The sequence below is a fragment of the Rattus rattus genome, chromosome 6 (genome assembly GCF_011064425.1).
Source record: "Rattus rattus isolate New Zealand chromosome 6, Rrattus_CSIRO_v1, whole genome shotgun sequence".
Classification (NCBI taxonomy): Eukaryota; Metazoa; Chordata; class Mammalia; order Rodentia; family Muridae; genus Rattus; species Rattus rattus.
The window spans coordinates 60,309,282-60,319,293 of NC_046159.1; the positions used below are offsets into that span (position 1 = coordinate 60,309,282).

General features: G+C 48.9%; 1 protein-coding gene across 1 annotated transcript; it reads right to left on the bottom strand.

Annotated features, from left to right (window-relative positions):
- Positions 1-5,269: 5,269 nt before the first annotated feature.
- On the bottom strand, positions 5,270-9,111 carry Figla (folliculogenesis specific bHLH transcription factor). The gene is made up of 3 exons (XM_032905358.1): positions 8,896-9,111; positions 7,395-7,547; positions 5,270-5,488 (listed from the first exon to the last, which is right to left on the bottom strand). Exons 1-3 carry the CDS (start codon positions 9,109-9,111, stop codon positions 5,270-5,272), a joined length of 588 nt encoding a protein of 195 aa, XP_032761249.1.
- Positions 9,112-10,012: the final 901 nt, after the last annotated feature.

The following is a 10,012-nucleotide window of genomic DNA, read 5'->3' on the forward strand; positions in this document are numbered from 1 at the left end:
TTTTCAGCTCCGAGTCTTTTGAGTATCTCTGTCAGCAGTGGATGTAGGGAGAGGAGGCAGCAGGTGCACAGCACTTTGTTTTGGGGCTTCTACGATGGCCTCAAGGGTCCCTATCCTCCTGGGATTCATCCTGAGATGTTTGTTGGCAGTAGTGATTTGCCTCTAACCAAACTTTTCAGCTAAGATGGTGGAATGTTGTCTGTCTTAGGGTTTCTATTGCTTTAAAAAAACAAACAAAAACAAAAACAAAAACAAACAAACAAAAAACCCACCATGACCAAAAAGCAAGTTGGAGAGAAAAGGGTTTATTTATTTGGCTTACACTTCCATATTGTTGCTCCTCATTGAAGGAAGTCAGGACAGGAACTCAATCTGGCAGGAACCTGGAGGCAGGAGCCTTGGAGGGGTGCTGCTTACTGGCTTGTTTCCGATGGCTTGCTCAGTCTGTTTGCTTATAGAACCCAGGGCTACCAGCCCAGGGATGACACCACCCACCATGGGCTGAGCCCTTCCCCCGCTGATCACCAGTTGAAAAACTCGTTACAGCTGGATCTCATGGAGGCATTTCTTCAGCAGAGGTTTTTTCCTCTCTGATGACTCTAGCTTATGTCAGGTTGACACACAAAACCAGCTAGCAGTGCATTGTCCTAGGGTTTCTATTGCTGTATGAAACACCTTGACCAAGAACAACCTGAGAAGGAAAGGGCTTGTTTTGTCTTACAGCTTATAGTCTACCATCCAAGGAAGTCAGGGCAGGATCCTGGAGGCAGGAAGCAACACAAAGGAGTGCTTACCTGCTTGCTCCCCGTGGCTTGCTCAGCCTGCTTTCTTATACCACCCCAGACTGCCTGCCCAGACTGGGCACCGTCCCCAGTGAGCTGGGCCCTCCCACATTACTTACTAATTAAAATAAAAAAGCCCACAGGCCAATCTGGTGGGGGCTTTTCTCAGTTGAGGGTACCTCTTCCCAAATAACTCTAACGTGTCACGTTGACAGAATACCAGTCGTTAAGAGTCTTCTCTTGTGGCAGACTCTTTTTGTTACCTTCCTAGCATGTGCACTTTTGTTAGGTGCAAATATCAGGAAGGCCTGCATGACATCAGGCATGGGGGTGACATCAGCCAATCGCCAGCTATTAGCAGAATCCCTCGCTTCAAAAGTCCTAGAGGAAACTAATTCTGCCAACAACTATGTGTGTGTGAAGTCAGGTCCCTGGCTAACACATGAGACCTGGAAACAGAGGACAAGGTAACACCACATCCACACTCAACCCCTGACCCATGGAAACTGTGAGGAATTGAATGTGTTGCTCTAAGGTTGCTCTAAAGATTATCACTCACATGAAACAGATACCCACTCTGGACTCCACATCCACTGTTCCCCCGACTTGGGGTCCAGCAGCCATCTCCAGGGCATGCTGGGATCAGCTTCTCACCCCTGAACATCAGAAAGGCTCCGAGAGGCACCTTCTACACTGCCTCCCAGCCACTTGTCTCACAGCAGTCACCTGCTTGGCACACATGTCTCAGAGCTAGCTCCTGTTCACTAGGTCTCTCCTGTTCTACTGTGGGTGCTTCCTGAGCTTGTCCCAGTTTATGCTCAGACACAACTATCCACTGTTACGGCAACTTGCCACAGCACACCAAAACTGAAAATGGGAATTCTCCTGAGATACAGTCTCCACAGTTACATAAGCCAAGTCTGACTACGATTTGGAGCCATGTATGCTGCTAAGATCCTCGACCACTATCACCAATGACAAACAGCAGCAAGACAGATGCCACCAGTGTGATGTCAACCTTCACACATCAGAAACCCTGTAAATAAATCTCTCCAGGACCTTGAAATCAGCCCAATTCCTACTAAGACCATGGCTTCTCATGGCTCCTGCCCTGCTCTGTCCACACATGAGTGGCTTTAGTCCCCAGGAAACCTGCTCCAGTCTCGGAGGCTGGAAAATGCTACCCATCCCCACCCCCACCTCAGCAGATGCTCATGTGCTTCACTCTGGATCCTGCCTCCCAGGAATGTTGCTGACTGTGCACAGCCCTTTCCAACCCCATCTCTAAATCCCCTCAACGCCATTACTGCCAGCCTCAGGAATTCCATTCTCCAGATCCTCTCTAAAGGCAAGAAGAGGGGTGCTACCTACACAAAGCATAACTGGCAAGGCCACAACCTACATTCTGAGCCCTCTGAAAGACTACTTCAGGCTAGAGAGCCTTGAGAGCTGCCAGAGAGTTTGTTCAGTCAGGGTACCCGGGCAATATTCTAGACCTTTGTGTAGTCGCCTCTTTGAATAACCTGGGCTGAAACCTTCTAAGCATACTATGGTCAAAGAAAAGCTGGCTTTGGGGGCTGGAAAGGTGACCCAGTGGGCAAGAGTGCTTGCTTTGCAAACATGAGAACTTGATTTAGAGTCCCCAGCAGGGCCAGCACTAGGGGGTGGAGACACAAAGACTGTGGGGAGCTCACAGTCTGTCCCTGCCTACCATGCCCCCAGCTTGACTTCTTGTACTGTATAAGCTGGCTGTGCTGCACATGTCTGTAATGGCCAGGCTCAGGTAGTGAAGGATGCTATCAGAAGTTCAAGGCCAACCTGGTCTGCATGCAATCCTGTCTATAAATAAATACCTCCTTTTAAATGCCAGTGGATAATAAGTTCTTAATAAGGTGAATGAATCCTAAGAGTGTACCTCCACAAAAGCAGTCATACTTACAAGCTGCCTTAGAAGTCAACCCTGACAGAAGCCACAAGCCCAGTGAATCAAAATCTCAATTATGTGGTATGGTCTTTGTTCGCAGAAGTGGCATGCTCATGGTTAGGTTAAAATACCTAACGGGGCTGGGCATGACGGCATGCATCTGAACCCTCAGAACTCAGGAGGCTGAGACATGAGGATAAGAGTTTGAGGCCAGCCTGGGCTACACTAGAAGATCTTATCTCAAACAAAACCAAACAAAAACCAACAAGTAAACCCAGAAAAATAAGTCTTGTTCCTTTTTCTGAAGAGAATTCAGGACCTGCTATCCTTTGAAAATAAAGACCTCATCCATATACATTTGTTGTGGTGCTGCTGAGCCCAGGCTGCTCTGCCACTACCCAGACTCCTGTCTGACCCAGGCCCAAAGAACTAGAATGGCATGAAAATGTCAGAATGTCCCCCGCCTAACAAGATCCAAGGAGAACTGAACATATAAGTTCAAGACTCCCTTTGGTACCCTGTATCTACCAACACTAGCACCTGGGGAGCATTGTTAGCTTAGGTAGGTGGGATAGCCCAGCAGGGAACACTGTTCCCTCTCTTTCAGGCTCAACTGTGACTATCTCACTCTTACAGGACAATAGGAGTCATTTTCTACCCTGGACTTGCAAGAGGGTGCTAATTTTATTGTCTGTGTATGAGTGTTTGCCTGCAAGTTATGTATGGGTATTGTATGCATGAAACACTTATGGAGACCATGAATCAGCATCATATCCCCTTGGAACTGGAGTTACATGTGACTGTGAATCACCATGTGGGGGCTGGGAACTGAACCCAGGTCCTCTGGAGTAGGATGATGTCACTATGCAGCAAGGCAGGTCCAGGATAAGGTGAAACCTATCATTGGATAAGAAGGAAGGGTAGGTGGTGGAAAAGTCTAGGAAAGAGAGAAAGAAAGAGAGAGGGGGGAGTGTGAGATCAAGATGGAGTCTACAAAGTTCAGATTTAGGTGGACTAGATTGATTTTATCTTGTCTAGGTGGGCAGTTTATATCATTATCAATTGGCAATGAATTTACTGTGTGGGTAAATTGTGGATTGAGAATTTCACATGTAAATCTAATTGCTAAATCACAAGATTCTGGAGCTTTGATTTTACCGGGCTAAAAAGGACAACAGTATGTGAAAGAAATGGCCAAGAGGCTTGGAGTGTACGGATCTGGTTCTGGTGCCCGTGTGGAGTAAGAACGCGCAGGGCCCACAGAGCGAGGTGTGTGTGTGTGAGTGCACGCGCCAGGTGTAGTAACTACCACCTAGGGGACCTCACGGAGAGAGTAACTAAAGGGGAGATAGCTGGGAGTGGCCAGCTTGAGGACCATGTGGCAGAGTAGCAGCGGGATCGAGCGGATCCAGCTTGTGGGAACTGATAGAAAACGTTTCTTATTATTAGGAAGAGCGACCAGTGCTCTAACCACTGAACCTCTCCAGTTCCAAGAGAATGTTTCTATTTCAAGTGGCCATACTAGGAACACCAAGGCTACCATCCACTCAGGAAGTCTTTAGAAAGCCAATCAGAATGGAAACCATGGTCAGCTGATCAGTCAGGAGGCACAGGGCACTTTTAGAGCAGAGCACTGGCTCTTTCTGTAGAGGTGAGCTTCCTGCGCGTCTTGGTGGAGCAAGCAAAAGCCTTGCTAAGCGGACACTAACCTACCAAGTACTGTGCCAGACACATTACATCTCCTGACTCTCCCTGTTAGCCTAAATACAAGACCGATACAATCATTACGTCTGTTCTACGCATAGAGCAACTAGGGATCCGTTCAGCAGCTCCTGCGAGGTCACGCAGCTAGCAAATGACACATTTGCGGCTCAGCAGTCTGCCTCCAGGCGTACTTTTAACTGCCGTTTAGCTGCTTCCCAAGATCCCCACTGCACCTCTGCAGCCCTGCATGTCAGTGAGCAGCATGCTGGTGCTGGTAGTCTCGGCTCAGTCAGTGATAAGCCTTTCTTATTTCGGCAGTATTTGCTACAGGGCTTGGGTTAGAAGGTCTGTAGCACAGGCAAACAAAAACAAAGCAACCTACCAATATCACCTAAAGGGGCACGGATCCAGAAAGCCTTCTGATGTGCTAAATAAGAGCATGAAAGAGGCTGGAGAGGTTGCTGAGCAGTAAGCAGCATTTGCTCCTCTTCCCGATGACCCAAGCTCAGATTTCAGCACTCACTTTAGACCGCTAACAACCCCCGTAATCCTAGCTAAAGGAGATCTGATGCCCTCTTCTGGTCTCTGTGGGCAGTGCACACAGGCACACACGTGTAAATCTTTAAGAGGAGGAGGAGGCAAGCCTTCTATGTGGGCTGTGTGACTCTGTGGGAAACCCCTCCCCCCATGTGCCTATGATTGGCTGGGGAACACAGTCATCTCCAAGTAAGCAAACTCCTTTCCCGTACCATCTCATTTTAATCATATTTTACATGAAGAAAAATACTCATCTTGGCGATGCTCTGTGAGCTTTTCAACTTATACATGACTGTTTTAGAAGGAATCCTTTATCAGACTCCTAATGAATGAAGTAACTCCTAGTCTCAGGTACTGCGCTCTGATGATAGCTGTACAGCTCACTATGGCCACCATACGCCCAAGGCCCCTCCTCTTCTTTCTTCAAGCCACTTGCACAGCCGGTAGGTTGGGTAGCATTTCCCAAGAGCTCTCTAGTCGAGGACACGTGAGGGTCAGAGGGTCTGCTACTGTGGACCTGCTGCTCCTCAGGGCCTTGTTTCTAGAGAGCATAGTGATTGTCAAAGAATATGGCATGTCAGTCAGGAATTTTAAGATTTAAAGCAGCACATGCTACACTCCTAAATCTGAAGGTCTCATTTCATGGATAAAAATAATGCTCACGCTGAGAGAAGAGGCCCGTCAGACCACTGTTGGAGGCTGTTCTCTAACCTCCAACGCTGTGCAAGGGCAAAGTGCATGTAGCACAATGTATGGACAGAACCCATAGTTTGCAGGGAATGCAGCACAGAGCACAGCATTTCAGTTACGCAGTTAACATGCACGGGAGAGTTAGTCTCTGCTCCTGCCTGTTATCCCAGCATGACAAGGGCTGAGGAAGAAAAACAAATCACAAAACGAAACAAAACACACCAATAAAAATTAAGATAGCCAGCTGTGTGAGCCTGTCTTAGGGTTGCAGTTGCTGTGTGATAAAATGCCGTAATCAAAGGCAGGAAAGAGTCTATAACTTTCAAGTCACACTCCCCTCACTGAGGGAATTCAGGGCAGGAACTGAAGCAGAAGCCATGGAGGATCACTGACTAATCAGCTCGCTCAGTCCAGAACACTGCTCACAGTGGGCTGAGCCTCCCATATAAATCGTCAATCAAGAAAAAAACAATGCCCCGCAGACTTGCCTATAGTATGATCTTATGGAAACCCTTTCTTAAATAAGAGTCCCTCCTCTCAGAGGACTCTGACTTGTATCAACGGCAAAAAACTAACCAGTACAGGGCGCAAACACTCTCACTGTGCTTTCTCCATTGTGGGAATAATAACCCATGCCCACAGTGTCAAAGTATCTCCTTTCCCAAGCAAACACCTGAGCAGGACTTGTAGACCCCTAAAACACTCCCCCACCAAAACCTTCTACTACACTTAAGTTTCCAGAATGTTCCTCCCACCTATAAGCCTCCCCTCTTCTGCACTTTGAAAATGTTTCCACTCTATCTGTTTGCTTTAACCCTTTGACCTCTTCTTTCCATCCTCAAACCACCAGGATAGAGGGACTTTTGAAGTTTGCTTGAACCCAAATACTTATTGACCATGGCCCCTCCACCTCCCAAGAACTGAGATGCAGCTCACTTCCTTCCCACCTTCCAAGGGCTGGGCCTGGCTTCTCCCCACCATCACCTTCTCCATCTCTGTAGTATCTTTGATGCCCACCACTCCTATTTTTCAAGATTCTCTCCTCAGTTTTATGGCCCCATCTTGTACTCCTGGGTTCTTTTCCCCCCTGCTGACTTTCCTGTCTAAGAGCATTACTTCAGGCTTTAATGTAAAGCCCTTTGTCTCAGCATAGCTTACCTTCCCTGGCGACAGATCCACCTTCAGGCCTATCCACGAGACAGACCACAAACCAGCCAGAGCCACCTTCTGCCTGCAGGATGTTTCTGAGCTGACTGACCCTTCTGATGTTAGTGGCACTCTGGGGCCTCCCGGTTATTAAGCATGGTCAGCAGATACTCACATAGCCCCTTTCTATCCTGTCTAGTGGCTAATCTGGCAGGAAACAGTGACCTGGTGTTCCAGCCATCAGAGTCCTTACAGATCTAGCAGTAGGCAGGCAGGGGTCCTACTCAGTGCCAGGAAGGCCACGGATAGATGATCAGGCCTGGGTAAAAAGCCAGGCCTGACACGTCTGATCTAAGTGACTGTGACCTATATTTTGATTTCTCCAAGTTTGGATCAAATAAAATAAATGTCAATCCTTTTCTGTAAATTGCCTAGCATGGCACCTGGCATATAGAAGTGGCTGAGAAAATGGTGGCCACCATTGCTCTAAATTACTGTTTTTTGAGACAAGGTAGTAGAAAAGCTTTGATCTAATAGTAGTACCCCTGCCTCAGGCTCCTGGGTGTAAGACCCCACACCCAGCTTTATTATTTAAATTCTTAACCGTTTACCTCTGAGGCCTTTGCCCCTTCCAGAACACAGCCAAGTATCCGTATATATTCCGTGGCACCTTTAAGGATATCAACTTTACTGGGCTTCCTGCTCTGTGGTAGAAATGGCACCAGAGCCTTCAGCTTGGCAAAGCCGCGGTTGAGATTTTTTATCTAGAAAACAAATACATGGTGAGTCACTGATTCACTTTCAGACACATCTCCAAACCACAGAAGAGGGTGGTGGGGCTGCACTTTCCACTGTGTTTTTTAAATGAAAATTAAAAAAAAAAAAATGGGGCTGGAGAGATGGCTCGGCGGTTAAGAGCACTGACTGCTCTTCCAGAGATCCTGAGTTCAATTCCCAGCAACCACATGGTGGCTCAAAGCCATCTGTAATGGGGTCTGATGCCCCCTTCTGCTGTCTGAAGACAGCTAAAGTATACTTATATGTAATAAATAAACAAATCATATATACATATGATATATATCATATGGTATATATCAGCCTTGACATCACAGTAGTGTTCTTTTTCCAGTGTCTACTAATTAGCAAAAGATCCTTCTCCATTCTTAGTCATTCTCTCCCCTACTTCCATTAAGTCTTCAGCCCCACACAGTCTTTTCCTGCTGCATTTCTGGACCCTTATTCCTGAGGTGCTTGCCTGAGAGGTTTGGGAGAAAGTACTAGGCCTAAAGGTGCTCTTCGTTCTCTCTCTCTTCAGTTCCTGTTCCAGGGTCACCCCAAAGTGCAGAGCCAAGCAGCCCAAGCCTTCTCCTTACTTCTTGGCGGTCACGTTTTGGACCAGATACTAAAACCGACCAGAAGATGGCGCTCTAACCACAGCCCACCATAAATCCCAGTTCTGCTGTGGGGGCGATTAAGAGACATTACAATTTTTTTTTGCAAATTATGGGGTAGGGGAAGATGGCTCCGTGGATAAAAGTGCTCTCTGTAAAATCTAGCGGTGAGTTTGATCACCAAATCTCATATAAGATTGAAGGAAAGAATCTACTCAATGAGGTTGTCCTCCATACTTCATATTCATATTCCCCCATAAGAATAGACAGACAGACAGACAGACAACCTTTAAGTAGCTTCCATGAGGTCTGGAGAGGTGGCTCAGTAATTAAGAGCCTGCATCGCTCTTGCAGAAGACCTGAGCTTAGTTTCTATACCCACATCAGCCAGCTCACAACTGTTTGAAACTCCCGCTCCAAGGCCCTCTCCCAGCCCCTGTACTCAGGTGCGCATATCCACATGAGACGCACACATAACTTAAAATATATTTAAAAAAAAAAAAAAACAGCACCGTCCAGGAGGGCCAGCAGGTGAGACAGCCACTCCCATAGCCCTTAATGTGCAGCTGCATGAAGATGCAGCATTAACAAGGTCACTGGGGACCTGGGCCAAGCCTCGCGAAGACGAAGTCACCCAGGAGGGCAGAAAGGGAATGCACGGGTGTCGGATATTATCACCCTCTGGCACGGCAGTGGGAGTAAGGTGGCCCTGGATTCTCACCCGCTCACGCTCTTTGGCGTTGGCCACGCGCCTGCGCTCCAGGACCAGATGCAGGTCGTCTGTGGTGGAGTAGCCACCTGAGGGCAGCCGCTTGAGTCTACAGATGGCGGCAAGTCGGGGCAGGGGCCCCAGCTGTGTCTGAAGCAGCTCCTCCAACACCTCAGCTTGCGGGGTGGCCAGGAAGGGCTCTGGAGATGCAGGCAACGACATGTCCATGGTGGCACGTCAAGGCCACGGGAGGCCAAGGGTTTTGCACCTGCTCCGCTTCAGGTGTTCCAAGCTTCCGTGCGGGTGGGCACGCGGAGGGCATGAGGTGAGAGGAGAGGGCGGGGCACGTGAGGGCACGAGGAGAGAGGAGGCAGGGCATGCAGAGGGCATGAGGTGAGAGGGGCGGGCATGTAGAGGGCATGAGGTGAGAGGGGGGGCATGTGAAGATCTGAGGCAAGGAGGGGCAGGGGATGTGAAGGGATGAGGTGAGAAGGGGCGGGGCATGTGAGGGCCTGAATTAAGAGGAGGCGGGGCATGTGAGGCCCTGCGTGGAGGGGGCGGGGCATGTGAGGGCATGAGGTGAAAGGGGGGACATTGAGGAAATGAGTTTGAGGAGGGGCGGGGCATTCTGAGGGCATGAGGTGAGGAGGGATGGGCCATGTGGAGGCCTTACTCTTGACACCTGGGTGTGTGAGGTGGGTTGTGGAGGGGGTGGTTGTAGAGGGCCTGGGCCTTGGGAAGGCAAGAGGTTGAAGGAGGCTCTGGAGTTGCCAAGGCAACTCAGCATATGGCCCAAAGGTTTTACACCTGTCCCTCGAGGCTGCAGAAGAGGGGTCAGGGTATGGTTGCAGGGAGCAGGTGGAGGTGAGAAGCCATGATGAAAGGGTCTTACAAACTGGCCCACAAGGCCTGAACGAGGGCTGGAAGCGCCAGGGCTGGCAATCAAAGTTGGCAATCAAGCTTTCCACACCTGAGCCTGGAAAGTTGCCTCCCTGGAGCTCACCTAGTGGAAGTCGAGAATTGGTTCCCAAGAGTTCCCTGACCTCTCGCCCATGTGCTGCCACACATGCACCCCACCACCACCACACACACATACATACACATTCAGACAAAATAAATAAATGAGGGG

Coding starts and splice junctions, on each gene's coding strand:
- Figla (XM_032905358.1), bottom strand. CDS start 9,111: ATGGACATGTCGTTGCCTGCATCTCCAGAGCCCTTCCTGGCCACCCCG. Junction 7,548..8,895: donor ACGCCAAAGAGCGTGAGCGG/GTGAGAATCCAG, acceptor TTTGTTTTCTAG/ATAAAAAATCTCAACCGCGG. Junction 5,489..7,394: donor AAGGGGCAAAGGCCTCAGAG/GTAAACGGTTAA, acceptor TATGCTCTCTAG/AAACAAGGCCCTGAGGAGCA.